Raw genomic sequence first — 21833 nt, forward strand, 5'->3', positions numbered from 1 at the left:
ATAGACCTAATTTTTAAGGCTAGTTGGTATACATACCATTATTATTATTATTCAATTGGAAATTTTCTAACTCTTTTTACATTCTAAACTAACATAATATGTTTTTTCAGTATACAGTATATACTTCAGGCTTTTGAGAAGTATGGGTTTTGGCCTGATCCCGCAGGCCATGTGTTTTATACATGTGTTTTATACATGTGTTTTTAATGTAGGGATATTTGCTTAAACATAATTAAAGGTGTTTTTAAAAAGGAATGTTTAGAATAAACTAGGAAGTCTCCTTCATTTCTATATATTATTTATAATTACTGTAAATCACATGTGTGATTAAATATTATGTATATATTAGATATGTATTTCTTCATTTAATAACTAATGGAGCACATAATTTTTTAAAATGTCCCCATCTTCTTTTGAAATTTAATAATTGATTCATAACTTGAGATTGATTATTTCCAGGAAAATTTGGTCTACTAAGATATCTATGATTGGTTCACCTACTAAATAGGCATAACAAATATAATGGGACATTGCTACAGAGTTGGTTCCCATTCTTCTCTCAAAATCTGTTGTCTGCTTTTTATGAACCAAGCATTCTAGTAGGTGCCTTGAAAAGAAAGCCCCCCCAAAAAAGGAGGGGGGGAGGAGTCTATGAGGTACTCATTATCTTATCAATATTACTATAATAATATGAGTTGAGTTTTAAAGCTATAATTTTTGATACATGTGTTTTATGAAAACACTAGAGGCCCGGTGCACTAATTCATGCAACAATGGGGTCCCTGCGGGATCAGGCCAAAACCCATTCTCTGACATCCCCCGAGGGGTCCTGGATTGCTAGAGGGTGAAGGCCAGGCCAACGGACCCCACTGGTGCACAGTTGGGGCTGGGGAAGGATATGGGTGGTTCACCAGCCAGAAAGGGACCATGGGAGGTCTCCAGAGCATGTCTGGCCCATCTCAGTCCTAGTCGGCCAGACCCCAGCAGCAAGCTAACCTACCAGTCAGAGCATCTACCCCCTGGTGGTCAGTGCATGTCATAGCTACCAGTTGGTTGACCCATCTACTATCTACCCTCTAGTGGTCAGTGCATGTCATAGTGAGTAGTTGAGTGGCTTAGCATATGATTAGCATATTACACTTTGGTTGAACAAACAACTGGACAACTGGACACTCAGCATATTAGGCTTTTATTATATAGAACTAGAGGTCCGAGGTATGAAATTTGTGCAAGCATAGGCCCTTGCAGTTCTGGCTGCCTTATGGCCCTGTGGCCCCACAACCCTCCCACTGGTCGTTCTAGAAGGTCGTTCTGGAAGGTCATTCCAGAAGGTCATTACACCTTCTGATCTAATTAGCAATATTAGCTCTTTATTTTATAGGATGATTATACCTTCAGTGTTTATTTTACATGTGGATCCAGTAACTAGATTGCCTTGCAAGATATAAAAGGATCAACTGAGTAAAGCACACCGTTTGGAAAGAAGATTTTCGGTACTTAAAATTTTCTCCGGCTTGTAAGCCTACAGATGATAAAACATGAAGGCAATGAGAAGTGGATGCTTGACTATGAGTTTGAATGATTTCTGCTATTCTTGAACATTTAGCTAGTTGCAGCAATCTTCTCTTCTGATATAGAGTCCTTCTATATATCATCAAACAAATGCGCAGTACTATGAAACCAAGATTTGCTCAGAAGTAAAAAAGTCCATATCTAGCTGTTATAACTTATGTCAAAGACATTTTAGAAGTACTATTTTCCAGTCCTAATGAATAGTTTATTGGTTTTAAAATTGTTGTTACTTAGTTGTGTCAAATTTATAGTCAGAGTGACAGTACTGGTTGGGGGCAATGCTGAAGGTTTTTCTAGGTATCTTTCCTGAAGTACATCAAATCCACCCCACTTCTTGGAAAAGGAGCTAATATTTTTCACTCTTGTTGGTATTTTGAATATTTACTCTTTAGTAGACACTTAGGAGAACTCCAAATACTATGTTATGCTTTAGTGAAAAGTCACCTATCAATAATATAATAGAGTGGAGTATTTCATATTCCTAAGCTCCTTGAGAGTTATCAATGTCCAACTGAAGCAATAAAGTGGAATTGCATTAGTCTTTATAGTTTTTTATTGGAAACTATTTATGGTATGATCCCCCTCTTCCCACCTCACCCCCCCAAACACACACACACACACACACACACTACAGTTCCTGTTTCAGCTGACAACAGAGAAAAGTAGAAAATTCATTCTATGGTAAGCAGGCAGATTCCCTGAAAAAAAAAAAAAACTTTCACAAACACCCCTTCAGCAGACTACAACAGTTAGCACTCTCTGTTTCCAATGCTAGACTCCCCTTCCATCAGAGCCATTCACCGGGCTAGACACAGGCTTGACGAAATGTTGAAGGACACTACTATCCACAGTCAGCTACTGTGACAAAATGATGTAATGAATTTTCCTGTGTGCCCTGTGATGTCCTAATATTTTTAGAGTAATACCACATATATTTGTTACATTAATTTTATGGTGCTGGATCCATTGTCAATCCTACATTGGTCATCACTTTTAAATTTGGTAGGATGAGAAGGCCCTTAGGCTTAGGTTTCATTTCTGGCTATAACACTCCATAGTGGGATAAGCAGCCAAAGCACTTAACCTCATTAAGCCTCAATCATCTCCTCAGGAAGAATGGATAAGACCTGTCTGACAGGATTGTTTTAAGTACAAGTGAAACATAAGTGCAGTGCTAGACCTGGAGGACATTTGCTTTAAATGGTGTTTATTATATTTCATGGAAGTGAGAACTATTCTCTTCAGGCAGATAGATCTGAGGAAGGTGATGCAAACAGGTCATGTAATCTGCCTGGGATTTCAAAGGCTATTGGGATAAAATGTGACTCAATTTCCCATTCCATTCTTATCATTCACCTCTCCAGCCTTACATACAACACCTAAACCCCTAAATTTGCAGGTTGTAAAAAGAAAAGAAACAAATATCCTGAATAAATTTCTCAAGTCAATCAAAAAATTATAAACATAACTTGAAAGGATGGATGGATGGAATATATAATAATCTCTTCCCTGAAGAAATATTTTTAAAATGTACCCAGTGGTCTAAATTAGAGAAACATGCACCCACACATACACACAGACACGCACACAGTGTGGCTATTTTAGAACATACAAAGATACACCCACTCTCTCTCTTCCTTCTCTCCTTCCCTCCCTTTCCCATCTCCCTTTCCTCTCTCTCTCTCTTTCTCTCTCTCTCTCTCTCTCTTCTCTCTCTCTCTCTCTCTCTCTCTCTCTTCTCTCTCTCTCTCCTCTCTCTCTCTCTCTCTCTCTCTCGCTTTCTCTCTCTCTTCTCTCTCTCTCTCCTCTCTCTCTCACCCAACCCACATCCTCCTTTCAATGGGAAGTAGCATCGCTTAACAAATCTGGATATGTGAAATGACCACATAAAATAAATGAAAATGGGAGACAGACTCCTGCTCTTGTCCTTTTTCCTATGTTCCAAAATCCTAATGTGCCCCAGTTATTTGTACTATAAGAGCAATAGTATTTTCTAAGTATAATAAATTTATCTTAATATTTCCTAATATCTTCTCATCTTTCTTCTATTCTTTCTATTCTTTAATTATCTTTTCCTAGTAGATAGATTAATCACATCTATCTATATATATATATATATATATATATATATATATATACACATATATATGAGCTAATAATAGACAAACATGATAATTGACCGTACCTTCCTTATGCCTCCTAATGGCTAATCAGCATGATATGCAAATTAACCGCCAACAAAGATGGCGGCTAATTTGCATACTGCAGGCAGGGTGGAACATGCCATCCCGCCTGCCCCGCCAACATCTGGGCCTGCTATCTGCAACCCGGGACGGTGGGGCAGGACAGCGCCATCCCGCCTGCCCTGCCGTCATCCGGACCTGCTATCTGTGACCCGGGGTCGTGGGCGCCCCATGTGCAACCCGGCCCAGGGCGGCCGGGCAGGGCAGGAGCAATCGGCTGGCCTGCCCAGAGGCCCCGTGTGTGACCTGACCCAGGGCTGCCGGGCGGGGCAGCGAAGGCTTGAAGGCAGCTCCAGCCAGAGCGAAGGCCTGGTTCCAGGGTGCCTGAGGAAAACCAGTGCCGGCAGCCAGTGGAAGGGAAAGCCTATTGCACAAATCTTTTCATGCAACAGGCCTCTAATATATATATATCTTGCAAGATTAATGTAAAGTTCTAGGATAATAGAGTCATAACTGAAAAAAAAATGTTCATCTTCAAATTTAGAAATTAACCACATAAATGAATCAAGCTTGTTGCACTTTATTTTCACAACACCATAAATATTACTATCTATTGCTGTGGCACCTACCTATGAAATTGTTCTATATATTTTAAGAAGTTTCATTATACCTTAATTGTGGGGATTGGGTGTTGAGAGTAATGTGGGAAAGATATTTTTGAAATATACATTAGAATATACATATACATTTGAAACCTCATGCTGGCAATTTTTTAAACATTGTATTCTTATGCAAATGGAACATTTTCCTTTAATAAGAAAATTAATTTTATGTGAAATTCAAATATATAAGCATGCTATTCTACACAATTATGAACATTTATGTCTTTCTAAGCAGTTTCAAAATAGATGATGGGTTTAATTTTTGTGAGACACTCATTTGGCTATAGGTTTTGATGATTAAGTAGGCATAATTTTCATGTTTTTGTTGTGAAATCCATTCTTATCCGTTAAAGAAGTGAATTTCAAATTTTTTTGAGTAGAAATCCCTTCCTATCTCAGAGTAAATATTTACCTCTCCAGCCTTACATACAATACCTAAACCCCTAAATTTCCATAAAAATATAAACATAAAAATAAGCAACAAGAAAGACACCCTAGAATTACATTAACTAATTTTTTTGTTACCTTATAAATGGCTCTTAGCCATGAAGTTACTCAAAGCCAATTTTAAATTGAAGACATCTCCTAGTTTGTAATATTTTGTGATTAATGTATGTATGACATTAGTTTTATTTTAAATTCATTCTCTTTACAAAGATAATATTATCAAATGTTTCAGTTTAATAAATTTCAACACTAAAAATAGAATAGAAAGCTGATAGAATTATATGAAGTATAGGGTGTACATGCAAAAGTTGCAAAGGTATTGCCCCAGGAAAATAACTGACCTTATTTTAAAATAAATGTATCTAAAAACTTTAGATAAGGTCAGGACACACAGTTCTTCCTTAAATGTGGAAGACAACTTAAAAGCTGGCAAAACACAGCATCCTTAGGACCAGGGGCTGCTTTAGCATTCTCTCTGTGGCACACTGACTTCGGGCATATTTCACTGTTACTGGCACCTGTCTTGCTGACTCTGAGGGAGCAACAACAAACACAATAAAGTCTTGTTACTAAGCTATCTCTGAGCCATACTAGATTGTGATTGATTCTCTTGTGTGTAAGGGTGCGCTGGCATTTTCCTTAGGCTTTTTTCATTGAGCAGTGGACAGAACAGAAGAAGGAAACATTTGATCACTTTGTAAAAATGCTGCACATTGCAGGCAGGGTTTAATTACTGAATGTAGCCACTTCCAGTGCATTGAAATGCCTCTGCCTTGCCTCAAAGCATTGTACCTCTATTCAAATGGCAAAGAATAGAGTTCCTGTAAGATTGTGGAGTGCAGCTCATTTGGGGAATAAACAGTTGCTTTGACCTTGTACCGGCAAATAGACCCCGTCAGGCCTGGAATTGCAAGGCCAGGAAATCATCTGTTTAGTCAGTGCTGGTTCTGGTGATTAGTTTGTGTTTATGGCTGGGAATTGATAATATAGCCCTGTGTATATGAAGCTAAGGTCTGAATACTAAAAGGGTCCTATTTACCAACAGTTTCATTATTTATTTTAAAGTTAGTTCAAACTGAAATCAGCCTTTTAACCCTTAATTAGGAGCATGTTTTCTCTTAAAAGTCAACCACATTAGTCAACTGGAGACAAAATTCACTTTGCAATTGAAAGGCTGTCTACTTTCTTTCAACAGTAGCCACCATGGTTTACTGAGTGCATTTGTTTTCCTTTCACTATGGTAACTTTACCCATTCTCTGTATCAGCAGAGCTCAAACCCATCAATTACAGCTTCGAGGAAAAGTGTGCTATGTGCTGTGGGACTGAAGCCAAGATTCTATCCTGAAGCTTTTCTATAATTATTATTCATTGTATAGGTAGTGCTCAGAATACTCCCTATTTCATTCTTTTTTCTTCTTTATTTTCCAAAGCTGGCCGTTTGTTATTTTACCCCACTTCTGACCCATAGTATTTAGTTCCTGTTTTATTGTTACCACTTCATAAATACAGAATCAGCAGATTCCCAGAATATTTTTAATTCATGTGCTACCAATTGGTATTATTTTTGCTTCCTCCTATTATTCATATTTTTAGTGTTTCTCAATAGAAGGTTAACATTTGGCAAGGGTGTCATAGTTTTGTTCCACTGTGGCCCATCCTGGGTTTTTTCAATAGGTTTGGGGTTTGCTCAATAAATGAGCATGCATACCTCAACTAACTCAGCAGTTAAAATACAGGAACTAAAAGCTAGGTTAGCAAGGATAAGGCACATAAAACCTTACTGCAGACCAACAAATGGGGCATGTATATTGTTTTAAATTGTATTTTCAATACTGTGCTTCTTTTCCTTGCAAAAAAGAAAAAAATGACATCATCTTACATTTTTATTAATATCAATTTTATTCACTCCCACAGATTCCCAAACTTCTAACATTCTAATATACAATGTACATTAAAGGAATAGTATAAGTAAATATAATTTTATTATGCTATTAATTAAGATGAATGATAGGGAATTAGTTGTTTGGCTTTTGATTTACCTTTTAATTCATTCAATTATGAACTAAACATGCCCTTTGAATACATACTTCTCTGATACTGGAAAATATTGAAAGGTCAAAATTTATCAGTTTTTGTGGAAGTATATTTCTTTTAGGTCAGAAGAGAAACTCATTTCTTTGTCTCATTCTTTCTACATAATTCTATCATTTCAATGGCTAATTATAACCCTAAAGGCAGTGATGAAGTGAAGATAATTTGTTATATTTTTTTCTATTTAGAAAGTTCTAGGAATCTTATAAATTTTTGTACACAAGTATTAACTTTTTTAAGTGTCTAGCCTGAAGAATTTTAGAAACAACTTAGTCAATATCTGCCATTTAATAAATGAGGAAATTAAAGTCTAGAGAGGACAATTGATTGCAAGTTAATCATTCACTTAAAAATGAACCCCCTAAGTTTTGGCTGGTTTGGCTCAGTGGGTAGAGTGTGGCCTGTGGACTGAAGGGTCCCAGGTTCGATTCCGGTCAAGGGCACATGCCTGGGTTGTGGGCTCGATCCCCAGTACACCAAAAGATGTAGAACATACAAACTGGCTGATGTGATGTCTTAGGACAGCGGTTCTCAACCTGTGGGTCGCGACCCCTTCAGCGGTCGAATGACCATTTCACAGGGGTCACCTAAGACCATCCTGCATATCAGATATTTACATCACGATTCATAACAGTAGCAACATTATAGTTATGAAGTAGCAACGAAAATAATTTTATGGTTGGGTCACAATATGAGGAACTGTATTTAAAGGGCCAGAAGGTTGAGAACCACTGTTTAGGATCTTTCTAGCTCCTTTAAGCTCTCATTGTATTTAAACCATATATCTCACCCGAATCCTCTTTGTCTTTTATGTCATTTAGATATGCTTTCTGCTGTGAGTAAAAGAAAACTTGACCACAGTGACTTCAGCAAACAAGCTGTTATTTTTTGACATTAAGATAAATCTTGAGATAGGTGCCTGCTGGGTCAACAAGTGCAGGGTACACATCCTGTGATTTTTTTTGGCCTTTAACTTATTGTCACATGTAAGCCATTAAGTCCATAATCAATTCTGGAATGATGCAGATGAGGTGGCTCCAGTTGCTTTTGGACCACTTTGTGAAGGGGGAAATAGCTATCCCAAACACCTTCATCCGATTTCTGTTGTGTCTCTTTGGCCATACATTGGCCATCCATCACTATCTGCAGTGAAATCTGCGTTCGGGAGCACTAGGTTGGATGCAATTCTGAACAAATCAGGATCCTATTAGCAAGCAGAAGGCAGAGTTTGGACACTGAGTATGCAACCAACTATACCCACCTCATTCCTCTGCTTAACAGTTTGTCTTTTCATGTCGATCTATTTGTGTATTTATTTATGCTTCACACAGGCCAGTTCCTTCCATCTTTTCATGATCTTTCTCAGATGAGATTCCTCTGTGTAATCTCTTCCAACAGCTCCATTGGAATGGGGTGCTTGCTCCAGGTGGCCTGTGTTAAATGTCTGGCGCTCATTTTCGATTTCAGGGGCCCTTTGGGTATGGACAGAATTAGGGAATTTGTATCTTTAAGGGTACCCAAAAGCCTGAAAAAGAGGAAATGATTTATTGAACTGCATGTGCCTACCTATATTGTACTAGTGTCATCTCTAAAATTATTTAGTCATAATTAGGTAAAGTTTAGTTACTAGTTTGAATTAACATTCTTAACTTCTAAGTTGGTTTTTTGATTAATGAGTTATTAATTGATAGAATTCAAGTTACTATCAGAAATCCTTGGCTGTAGTGGTGTAGCTAAGAAGTATTATATGACTGTCTTTTCTTTAAGTATCACATACCATTTGTAATAGTAACAAAAAGTGATGGACTGTTTAATGAATACCTCTATGCTAAATGTTGTAAAAACCATAACAGCCCCAAATAAAAGCACATAGATAAACTTACCAGCAAACAAAACAACAAAGCAACTTAATCTTGAAAGACTCAGTAATGCCCCCTTGCAAATTTAAAGTCACTTTAATGATGAGGTAAATTGAAACCAGAAGTTAAGTGCATAGTTTGTTTATACTTTGTATCATTTTCTGTGAGGCAGTATAACAGGAGATATAAGTAGAATTTTCTAACCAATGCCTACAGACAATGTTCGAAACTTTTTAATCCCAACCCATGTTTGGTTAGGGCAATGAAATTTATTTTACTGGTTCTCAATGTGGCCCCTAAAGTTGTTCAATTTAATGTAACCTCATCCTAGAGCAATCCTTCTTAATAGAATCTGGAAAACAGCAAGACTGAATTAATGATTGCTATCATTTTAAGTTATTCTAATTGTTTGTTTTGGCAGTGTATTTCCCGAGAACCTTACTAGGAGGAAGATATACTATTATGGATACCATGGGTTACCTTTCAAAATGCATTTATTATAAAAGTTAATATTTGTCCACACAGATACTAGTTAAATGCAAATATCTTGTTATTTGCAATATGAAGTTTATATGAGATAATTCTTCAATTCAATGATAAAGATAATCTATAAGGACTATTCTATATCTAAGTACTTTAAGTAATACAATTTCAGTGTAGCACTGAAATTGAGTTCATAGATTCAAGAAATTACTGACGTCCAAAGATGTTCTGAAGGAAACTTTAAACATTTGGACCCCAAATTCCTTCATCAAAGGAATGTCAAAGAACTTCTTGTTGGGATTTTCACCATGAATTTAGTTCTCAGTGGTTGAGCTTTGACCTATGAACCAGGAGGTCATGGGTTCATTCCCATTCAGGGCACATGCCTCCTTTGCAGGCTCAATTCCCAGTAGGGGGCGTGCAGGAGGCAGCCAATCAATGATTCTCTCTCATCATTGTTTCTATCTCTCTCTCCTTCTCCCTTCCTCTCTGAAATTAATAAAAAAAATATTTAAAAAATAAACAAAATAAAAAGCATTAATCTAATAACAATTCACAAGTATGTCAGTTTAAATAAAAATTGTACCACCCTATGTTTGAGATATGGGAAAGGAAATATATTTATTTAAATGGAAATTGTACCTCCTTATGTATTTGAGATATAGACAGGAGCTATATTTCACTCTTTATTTTAAGCCATTACCATATAATTAATAAGTAATAATATAAGAATGAAGTCTGTGTTTCACATGCTCACAATGACGGTGCTAACTGTAGTGCAGATCGTGTACACATTGCATCATGTTTTAAAAGGGAATGGCTACATGATGACATGGCTTTGCTTTATTTTCTCCACAAATATTCCAATGCCAAGTAAAGCTGTGAAAACATGAGCTGGAAATTTCATCACACCCTGGTGCCAAAATAATCTAAATCTTGTGGGTGTGTGTTTTTTTCTTTAACATTTGGTGCAAATTCAAATGTATATTGTGGAGAAACTACACTGGGCCATGTTATTTGCTTCTGTAAAGGCTGGAAGGAAAAATGAATTTTGATTCAGAGTGAATGCATGCCCTAACGTCCTAAACTCTGTTTAACATATTTTTTAAAAATGTGTTTTCAAAACAGTTACAGAATATTAAAAGAGTTATTTTGTTTGTAGCTTGTCAACCCGGTTTCTACAAGGCTGCGGATGGTAACATGAAGTGCGCTAAGTGCCCACCTCACAGTTCTACTCAGGAAGATGGTTCAATGAACTGCAGGTGTGAGAATAATTACTTCCGAGCAGACAAAGACCCTCCATCCATGGCTTGTACCCGTGAGTAGTTTTGCTGCAACCCATGCATCCATGTTTGTTTTATTTTGTTTGTTATTTTGTTATTGTTGGTTTTTTGTTTCTTGTATTTTGTTTGTTTTTAAGCATTTGGCCCATTTACTTGTGCTACCCATGTGCAAATTGAGAGCTTTCTCTGCTTCACTCTCCATGCTTGGCTCACCACAAATGCAACATTTATCACATGAATTGATTTATAAAGCACCTACTGCACCTACCCAAAACTCTCTGTATCTTGTTTTAGATTTTGCTTTTTATTAGACAGGATAGGGGAGATTATAAGTATGGGATTTGTATTTTTGCATTTCGATTCCCTCTTGCTACATGTTGGTCATAGGTCATCAGGAAGAGGACTAAGATTTATAAAAGTAACACTACAGATTTCATAACTATTCACAAGGGCATTGAGTTTAATGGTAAATACCTTTGTTGGACTTTCTGAATGCATATTCAACCTTGAGTCACATCTCCCTCACCCATAGCTTGGAGAGAACAGTGCTCTTGAATCCATGTCTATAATCTCATGGATTCTCTAAGGACAAATTAAAATATGTAATAAAGACAAGATGGTTATTTACCTCTTTCAGTCCCATTGTAAGCTATCTCTTTCCCTTGTAGTAGAATCCAGAAGTGAGGCTCATTAATCTTTGTTGAACTACTTTGCAGGACCTCCATCTGCACCAAGAAATGTTATCTCTAATATAAACGAGACCTCGGTTATCCTGGACTGGAGTTGGCCCCTGGACACAGGAGGCCGGAAAGATGTTACCTTCAACATCATATGTAAAAAATGTGGGTGGAATGTAAGACAGTGTGAGCCATGCAGCCCAAATGTTCGCTTCCTCCCTCGACAGTTTGGACTCACCAACACCACCGTGACAGTGACAGATCTCCTGGCACACACTAACTACACCTTTGAAATCGATGCCATTAACGGGGTGTCAGAGCTGAGCTCACCACCACGACAGTTTGCTGCAGTCAGCATCACAACTAATCAGGCCGGTGAGTACTTTTGCATCTCAGAGTCAATTAAGAGTCTTAACAGAGAGGGGAAGAAAGGGTGGGAAGACAAAGATTTGAAAGGACTTCAGGATTTTCTCTTCTATCACTTTTGGACAGTTATGGTACATTGAATAATTCAATCTTCAAATAAGAATGAATCATATTTGTTAGATTATTTTAAATTAGTTTAATCCATGGCTATCCAATTTGGAATCTTTAAATAGTTGGGGCTCTGGAGATGGTATGTGTGGTTCTGACTGAAGCATTTTCATATTTCAAAGAATTTAGACATTGATATTTAGCTGTGAAAAGATTATGTAGGGTATTTTTAAATTTGAAGTATCTTTACCTTAGTTACAATTATATCAGATTTTTATGTTGTTATTCAGTTATTTTATGATCATCAGAAGATCTGAGTATTTTGCTTAGAAAGTTATAATTCTCTGATTAATTAAAAATAAGGAAAAACTATTTTATTGAATAGCTACAATTTTCATTTAAAAATTAAAATATGAAATTTGTGGAGAAGCATAGTGAAAAGAGGTCTTGGTGAAGAACATTTAGAAGCACTGATCTAAAAACAAATTTCTTAGGCTAAATTTCACCAACTATTTTCCACTGACAATATTTTCCTAATTAAAAAAAAAAATGCTACATCAAGCAAAGGCAGTAAGCAAAGGCCCTTTGACGTGGAATTGGAAAAAGGAAATAAGCAAACAAATTTCTCATCTTTCTTTGTCTTACATCCACAACATTTCTATTTACCGCTACCACATCTTACTCTTTCAATCACTCATTAAATCTTCTATGTGTTTTCTAGTTCTCTGATAATTCGTGTGACATTTTTACAGTTTTTTTTTAACAAATTGATGTTCAAAATTATTTATGGGATTTTAGTTGTGAGTCTTTCAAACATATAGACGTGTTAGACTTTGCAGAGTATACAGAGACATAACAATGATACTCCTTTGGGATAAGACTCACTTCTTCAATGTAGAAAACTGATAAATGCATATTAAAGTTTCCTTTGGAACCAACAAAACTTGGGCAAAGTTAAGCTGAGAGATATTTATATGCATAATTGTTGCTATTAGATATCATAATTAAGAATACATTTCAGAAAGTTCAATGCAAAGATATTATTGTATCATTTATGCACAAATAAACATTGGAGCAAAAAAAAAGGGGGAAAGGAAGAGACAGCATGCGCCCTGAACTGCAGAATTACATATTCTTGAATCACCTCCCAGGTGGGTTAACCCCTGAGCGGAAGTCAGGATGGAATGCAAACTCTGCTTCTTTTCTGCATGTGGCTGAAATTCTGGAAGTCCCTCTGCTCTGTAGTGGGATTTGCCCTTGCTCTGGGGATATGTATACTGGATGCCTGAGGAAAAGAGAAAGGAGAGATGACTAAGTTCTCCTTCAGCTGGAAGAGGTTGTAGAGCAAACCAATAACTACTCAGAAAAACTCATCACTTTCATTTCTCTCACTTGGCTGGTTCAGTAAGGTTAAACTACTAAGGGCAAGCAATGAATAGATGTCATCCAAGGGCCAATATATACAGCATGTCAGCACTTGTTAAAATGTTGCACTACTTCCATATTGGTTAGAAGTAGTTCTAAGTACTTCTGCAGGTTAGTATAGAAATACATCTCTTCTGGTTAATTCCTCCAGTACCCCGAGTAGGCTCCTAAACCCAGTATTTCAGGTCTACCCCATAAACACCCCCCCCCCCCATAATCCACCAACTAAAAGTGTAAATCCTGGCATAAGAGGGGTTTCTAGATTCCTGTCCTGGAACTCCTCCCTCTTGAGGAGTCTATGTCCCTGAAATTCTAGTTGATAAATATTTTGAATATAACCTCTGATACATTCTCAAATGTGTCTCTTTCTGATTCCAAACCCCTCTTGCATTCCTACTTTGCTTCTATTCTTTCTGCTGATGAAAATCATACACTTTTAGTGGTTTCATGATGATAAATAAACTGTATTTGTTGATAAGACATGACTTTTAAAGGAAGTTCACAGATTTATTATTTTAATCTTGCTTCCTGGGATCTGTAATTTCTCCCACTTGAAGCTAGATCCCAGATCAACAAACATAAGTTTTTGCTTTGCTGATTTTGTTTAAATATCAGTTAATGATATTTAAACTTTGAAACTAATAATATTTAAAAATTTGTTACTTAACTTTATTTAACTATCTCCCATGGGGGGGAGGGAAGAGTAATGTTATTGGCATGTAGCACATGATTATAGCTTCTCATATGCAAGGAACACAGGAATTTTAAGAAATTATAATTATGTGGCAAATGGCTTTCCCAAATCCTATATTTCATGCTGATTTAGTACCTTGTTTAAAATGGGAGCATCAATTTGTATTATAATTATCTCCTAAGTCAAACAGAAACATAGACAAAATAAGCAAGAACTCCCTATATTCTACCTCATCATCAGCCTCAGGCTTTCAGACAACACATTTATCTAGAACTAAATACTCCCAGGTATGTACAATGAATGAATATAGGTACAGTGGTGATCAAGTGCAAGCCAAGATATTCAAAATAAATGGGGTTGATGCTTTGGCCTTCCCAGGTACAAATCACAGTGCAAGGCAGAGCTTCAACAGGGATGATATCAGTTACTCTTCCTAAACCAACTCCCTTTTTTTTAATCACAAATTTATCTACAATATGCATAACTAGGCATTTGATATTTATTTCTGGGTATATGTATTTTTTTGTGTGTGTGCCTGGGGAGATAGAGGTCTTTGTTCCATCTTCAAACCCCCACAGTTAAGATCCATAAACAAGATTAGAAGCAATGCATTTCTCCAGAGAGTGTTTCTTTGTTTTTGCTTTATTTTTGTTCTTGTGAAGGTTATTGGACTTATAGCCTTGAAAAATGAGCTCCATATTACCAGATAGATATGCCTGTGACAGATATGATGCCATAAAGTTTAAATTCCTCCTACTCTATCTTTGACATGGCCATGAAGGGGAAATGTGAGTGTGTCCCTTTTAATCTAGTTTGTGAGAGGAGCTTGTTACTATTTCTCTTGATTATATCGTAAAAGCCATGTGATGAGCACATGACAAGGCACCTCTACATTGTAGTGGATTATGCTGTAAAGTCTGATGTTAGTTCTCAGCTCTCTGAACTTTCACAAAGTATGTCAGTGAGATTAAAAGCATGGCCTCTACATAAAAATGGTATTTGTGAAACCATCAGTCAAACACGTGCAGAAAGAATTGCTGATTGCAAAACAAAAATCTATAAAGTTATAACTTCGTATGAATTTCTACTTCATGTTTTCTTCCTTGAATGAGTATATTTACCTTTCAGTTCTGAAACCAGTCATCCTAGAACATTAGTGGAACATACAGCTCTGTTTATTCTCATCATAAAACCTGCTTTTCCCCCTATTACCTTATAACATATAATGAACTCAGATTAGAATGGGGACACTCATAGAAAATTTATGAGCATTCCATTTTGAGGTCTACTCCCACTTTGGTTTTACAGCTGAAAAAACTGAGATTTGAGAAGCTTCTTCAGCATTTCATCATGAGATCAAACTTTCACTTAAGTCTCCCAACTCCACAACACTTTCAAATTCTATGCTCCTGCATGTGGCTACAAAAATAAACGCTGCCTTCAAGACAGGCAGGAGCTTTGCTGGGAAAATCTACTATAACCTATGCCATCCACAATAAACTTGGTCCTTGCTTCTCAGTCATATATCACAGGATTTCCTAGGGGTATTCTGTAAGAGGTCCTCCCCATCTCCTCTCCTCTTCCCTCAACCCAATCCCACTTTTCACTCCTTCATTTTGCAAAGATCATTTTATTTTCTCTGTGAAGCAAATTTATAGTAGTAAATAGATATTTGCTAGTTTATGGCACACAGTTCCTAAAACTCTTGGAATTTCCTAAGTGATCAAAGCAATTAAGGTATATTTTGTTATTCATAACAATCTCTTTCAAACACACCTGAATTAATGTTATTGAAGTGACTGGAAAACCCCTGAGGATAGGGGCTGGTTGTCAGTGGAATCAAACCCTGTAATGATAAGATTGAAACTTTCAGCCCCACCTCCTATGCACTTGTGGAAAGGGGCAAGGGGTTGAAGTTAGAGTTCAAGCAACTATGGCCAATGATTCAATCAATCATGCTTAAGCAATGAAGCCTCCTGAAAAGCCCAAAGGAGGGCGTTCAGAAATCTTCTAGGTTGGCAAATACATACAGATGCTGGTATGTGATAGGCCTAGAGGAAGCATGGAACTTCTGTTCCCCTTGTCCCATACCTTGTGCCACGCATTTCTTCCATCTGTGTCTTCCTGAGTTGTATTATTTTATAATACACTGACGATTTCTTAAGTAAAATGTTTTCTTGAGTTCTCTGAACTGCTCTAGCAAATTAATTGAACCTAGGGAGAAGTTTGTGGGACTCTCCTTTTTTATTCCTGGTGGATAAGAAGTATAGATAACAACCTGGACTTGAGATTGGCATCTGAAAGGGGGGCAAGAGAATCAGGTAAACAGTGTCAGAACTGATTGAATTGTAGTTGTAGGACACCCAGCTGGTTTTGTAGAATTGCTTGGTGTGGAAAAAATCCCCACATACTTGGTGACCATAAGTGAAGTGTTCTGTGAATGGAGTATTAAAAGGAAGGGGACACAGGAGTGTGTTTTTCCTCTTACATCCTAACTTATTAAGACCATAAAGTTTAAGAGGGAAACGAAAATGCCAGACCATTCCCCTTCTTTCAATCTAAGTTCCCCTTCTGCACTCCCTAACTTCCATTGACTTGTGACTCTGTAAAGAAAGTGCTCTCTCCTCACCTTCTAGAATCCTTGCATTTTATGTCACATAGGTTTTTCTTCATCTAGACTGAAATCACAGCAGAAGCAATAACAGCACACATTAAGTGTGTGAGTGCATTATAAGTTGTTTGAGTCTTCAAAATTTCATCCTATTTTTCTCCAAATTTGCAATCTAAGATTATTTTTTTAAATAAAGTAATTCTTACTTCCCCTTTTCTTCTCTCATTCATAAGGCAGTTTGGTTTCTGCTCAGCAAGTCCCCTTCTGACAACAGTCATAATTTCCTATTTTTGTCTTTATGTTAAATTTTATAAGGCCGGGGCCTCATTTGATATTCACATTTGTGTTTCTCAGACTTAGAACAATGCCTTCTAGCACCTTGTAATGACTCAAATGTTTACTGAATGGCTGAAAGATTGTCTAATGGAAATTTTCATCATTTGAAAATTAAAATATGTTCTTCCTGAAACCACTTTTTCTCCTTATTTTTTCCCCTCTCTACAACTAAGACCACCATTTCCCACAGTTTACCAGATTTTAATATCAGGAATAATGTATGGTTTATCTTCCATTTTTAAGAAGTTCTCACATACTGCTGATTTTTTAATTATTTTGAATTTTCTTACCTTTTCCTCCACATTTATTGTTAGATTTTTAAATTTCTAGTTATAACATTTATAAATAAATAATGCCACAACTTATAATAAATAGTCTTCTTTAAATTATGTTGAGTTGCCAAGATAAAAGAGAGTTGGAACTGAAATATATTCATTTAAATAAAAATATCTTACCACCCAGCATCTTCTTTCCACTGAGATATTTGTAGAAAGATTTAATGGATCAACAAACATATTTAAATGCTTTTTGTATTTTCACATAATATATGCCTGAACCACACATAAATTTACAATCTAAGTATATACTTAAAAAAAATAAAATAAACCTACATAAGACATTATGTAATTAAATGGGTAGAAAAGTGGCAGTTAAGGATTTTAAGGAAAACTTTGAAGAGTTTAGATGTACTTTGAGGAATAAAAATAAGTAGATAGGTATGAAGGAAGGAAAGTATATGTATCACAATATTGGAGCCAAGTTGTTTGGGTCACAGTAAGGCCAGGCTGAGAAAAGAAAACAGATCTTGTTAAGGGGTAAGAATAGTCATGGAAGGCCAAGCAACTTCAATGGTAGATAGTCAGATATTGAATACAGATACACATATTCAGTGGAGGAGTAGTCTAAATTAATCTCTGTTTTAAGATGCTTAATCTTGAAAAGAGCAGGAAATGGAGTCCATAAATATAATTCTTATGTATAATTTTTGAAGTTAATACTTTACATTTAAAACTGTTTTTTCCTCTATGAAGATTACCCCGACTCTGATACTTCCCTGGAGTGAATGGAACTTTCCCTCTTCTTTCCGTTTACCTTATTGGAGTTCTGAATGCATGAGTTTAGTTTACTTGTATGAAAATGTTGCAAAATTTTGATTTGTTTACATGTATGAAAATGTTGCAAAATGTTATAAAATAGTACCGTATCACATAATGTACAATTCACCCAGATTTTTTTTAATGTTAATATTTAACTACATTTACTTTATCATTCCCTGCCCTGCCGGGAGCCGGTCCATCCTTGCTGCTTGACACAGTCGCTGCAGAGAAGAAACATCTGCACAGCATATGTTTCAAGGGACCTGGCATATATGGCATACTGTTCTTAATATGTTTGCTACCCTTAGCGCTATGTGTTCTAACCAAGGTCACCTCTCCAAGAAAGGTTGTTTTTCCAGGTAGGGATTTTTCCCTGAAGTTAGGGAGGGGATAAAACCTCTTAACGAAGTGCCAGGCGGGTAGTTAATCACTTTAACTACAAACAATCACGCTTAAGCTACATAATCTTTACTCCCTGGAATGGAGATAAGAAACGCCCTAACCTTTGCAATAGAAATTGACAGGATTAAAATCAACTGGTATAAATACAGATGTAACAAGACAACAGGACACTATCTCCGTGTCATTCCTTCTTCGCCGACTCCGTCCACACCTTTGGGGATCCCTGGACCTGCTGGGGATGGACCGCAGCACTCCCCCATCTTCTTCTCTATCTAGATATTATTTATTCATTAACCACTTGAGGATAAATTGCAGATATTATGCCACTTTTTCTCCTAAATAATGCAGTGTGTATTTCTGAAAACAATCACTCTCTTTTACATAACCTTAATACATTTATCAACATCAGGACATTAACATTGCTTCATACTATGAGCTCATCTTCAGATATTAGTCAACTTTTATTAGTTATTCCACTAATGTCCCTTTAGCAAAAACAAATTGATATTCTGATTGCCTTTATATTCTATCAGTAATATAGTTCCTATCTATAATAATGAATAAATTAACCATTAGCTGTGAATTAAGTCAGATACAAAAATATGAAGGGAAAGGGAACCAACTCTTATTGGTAGGACTTTCTAAGGTGCTTGATCTTACTCCAAGAATTTCACAGTTGTCACCCCATTGAAAAATAACTAATAGATACTGTTAATTAAAACAAAGAGAATACATTTTATTTTCATTTAGATTTCCTATTGAAGGATCACTGATTTATTCAAAGAAGGACAGCATTTAGTCTACATGATATAATAAAAACATTCCTTACTCAACTTTAGACTGAATAGCCTCTCTCATGCATTGAATTTGATGATCAAAGGCAAATCTTTTTTTTATTTTTCTGGTCAACTATTACCATCCACCAAGTGAAAGTTTTGAATTAGTAACTCAATCATAACTTTTTTCTTTTTTGTTTATTTTTTGTGATTCTGGGACTATAATTCAAAACTTCAGTACTATTAAAAATTTCATCTATACTAATAATAGGGTAATATGCAAATTGGTCAGGACACTGTCATAGTAACGACCTATCAGCAGGCTGAGTGTGCAGCAGGCGCAGGTGGGCAGGGACTTGCAGTGTCGGGGACAGGGTCAGCAGGAATGCAGAGAGGCCCCTCTGCTGCGGGCCTGGCTGGGGGGTCCGCAGGGCTCCCCTGGCTCTGGCCTACCTCTTTGGGGCAATCCATCAAGGAGCCCCAGGTGGGTGGGAGGGGCCTGCCACTTTGGGGCGATGGATCATGGGGCTCTCGCACTGTGACAGGGCACAGGCCAGGCTGGGGGAACCCCCCAACCCACCACGAGTGCACAAATTTTGTGCTCCGGGCCACTAGTTAATCAATAATTTTGGGAGGACCTTTAACAACTCACTTTTTTATAAACAATTTTAGAAAGTTTTTTTACCTATGATTTTGTGGTCAGTTATTTCACAGAACAAAATAAAAGAATCCATTAGTGGAAAAATAAATATAAATTTTTGAAAAATCTTGAATCAACAATGCACATTTTTAAAAATAAATCCTAAACTATCAGAGCTCTTTGGTTAAGTTTAGAACACACTCTATTTTTTTTTTTACATTGATAAAGCTGATATTTCTAAATAATTTTATATTCCTGATTTTTAAATATATTTCTTCTTTCCACCTTGTTGTTCTGTTGGGATTTAGAAATAACATAGATATGACAGAGGAATGCCTCCTGTCAAAGACATCCAGGCAATTTTGCCCATTTCTGAAGAAGGAAATATATATATATATTTATTTATATTTAAGGAAAAATATATATATATATATATATATATATATATATATATATATATGGCTAATATGCAAAGTGTCCCCTTGGGAGTTCGACTGGGAGACCAGGAGTTCAATCACTTGCTATGACATGCCCTGATCACCTGGGGGTGGCACAGAACAAAGGAAGGCCCTGGCCAGCAGCCAGAAGGCCCCGATTGGTTCTGATTGCCGGCCAGGCCTAGGGACCCTACCCATTCATGAATTTCGTGCACTGGGCCTCTAGTTTAAAAATAAAGGTAGAGCCCTGACCAGCATTGCTTAATGGTTAGAGTGTAGCCCAGGGCACTGAAGGGGCCCGGGTTGGATTTCCGGTCAAGGGCAAGTACCTGTGTTGTGGGTTTACTCCTGCCCAGGTCTGGACCTGTGTGGGAGGCAAACAGTCCATGTGTCTCTCACATCGATGTTTATCTCTCTCTCTTCTCCTCCCTACCCTTCTCTTTGGCCTTCCTCTCTCCCTCCCTACCATTCTCTCTGGAAAGCAATGGGAAAAATAATCTCAGGTAAGGATTAACAATAAATAAATAATAAATAAATAAATATAGAAAAGATCTTAATCTGGATCTGCTCTTAAACCATGGACATATATTGGTGTAGTCTCTAAAGAATCATGTGCTGCCATGTAATTATGTTCCCTGGAAGAAAAGCAGATGTCAGAAAAATATATGTGACTAGAGGCCTGGTGCACAAAATTTGTGCACTTGGGAGGAGGGGTCCCTCAACCCAGCCTGTGCCCTCTTGCAGTCCAGGATCCCCTGGGGATTGGACCTAAGCTGGCACTCAGACATCCCTCTCTCAGTCCGGGGCTCTCACAGTCCAGGACCCCTCACTCCTTACTGCCTGCCCGCTGTGGAGGTGGGAGAGGTTCATGCCAGCTCAGTTGCGCTTGCCAGCCATGAGCCTGGCTTCTGGATGAGCGGGGTTGGGGGGTAAGAGTGTCGCTCAACCAGAAGCCGGGCTCACTGCTCCTTAGCGCTGGCCCCACCCCCTACCCACTGGTAGGGGTGTGATCTGGGTCCGGGCTGGCCAGGGCAGGGGCCGTGGGAGGTTGAGTCTCCGCGGTCGTGCCCCATACTGCCTCTGAGGAGGCTCTGGGACTGTTCCGCCCTCTGCCTCCCCCCCGCCTCTGTGAATGGGGCGATGCAGGGACCAGGCCATGCAGCGGCCTCTCCCTCTGCCTCTGCAGAAGGAGCAGTGCCGGGACAGGCGGCAGGGTGGGCCCACTCCCAGCACTGCCTCTCCCATGGCCTCTGAGCAAGGGGCAGCACCAGGACCAGGACCAGGCCCAGGCCCATGCAGCCTCCTCTCCCACTGCCTCTGTGGAAGGGGGGGCTCCAAGACCACCATGGCTGCCCTGGTGGCGCAGGCTCGCTGGCCCCACCCCCTGCCCACTGGTCGTTCCTGAACTTTGTCCAGAAGGATGTCCGGAAGGTCGTTCGGCTGTCTGGTCTAATTAGCATATTACGCTTTTATTATTATAGATTCTTTCTCCGAATGTGAAGGAAGATGTTTGGTAACATGAGTGTAGCAAATCAGAATGTTAACACATAATGAAAATCAACTGTGAAACAATAGAGATAAGACGCTAGTAATGTACTCAGATGACTTTTCCCCTTCTTTTACTTTTGTGATTAATTAATCCTAAGAATTAAAGTCAACATTTTATTTCTCTCAACAAACAAG

At 37.7% G+C, this 21833-nt stretch overlaps 1 protein-coding gene across 1 annotated transcript in view; it reads left to right on the plus strand.

The window, feature by feature from the left end:
- EPHA3 (EPH receptor A3) overlaps positions 1-21833 on the plus strand; it is a 365189-nt gene that overhangs the window by 214520 nt on the left and 128836 nt on the right. Inside the window, exons 4-5 of the mRNA XM_070406036.1 lie at positions 10461-10616; positions 11298-11633. Coding sequence (XP_070262137.1) covers positions 10461-10616; positions 11298-11633 — 492 coding nt within the window. The remainder of the gene's footprint in view (positions 1-10460; positions 10617-11297; positions 11634-21833) is intronic.

Source organism: Myotis yumanensis, unplaced genomic scaffold (genome assembly GCF_028538775.1).
Source record: "Myotis yumanensis isolate MYYU_CA2020_CCGP unplaced genomic scaffold, mMyoYum1.0.hap1 SCAF_2, whole genome shotgun sequence".
Classification (NCBI taxonomy): domain Eukaryota; kingdom Metazoa; phylum Chordata; class Mammalia; order Chiroptera; family Vespertilionidae; genus Myotis; species Myotis yumanensis.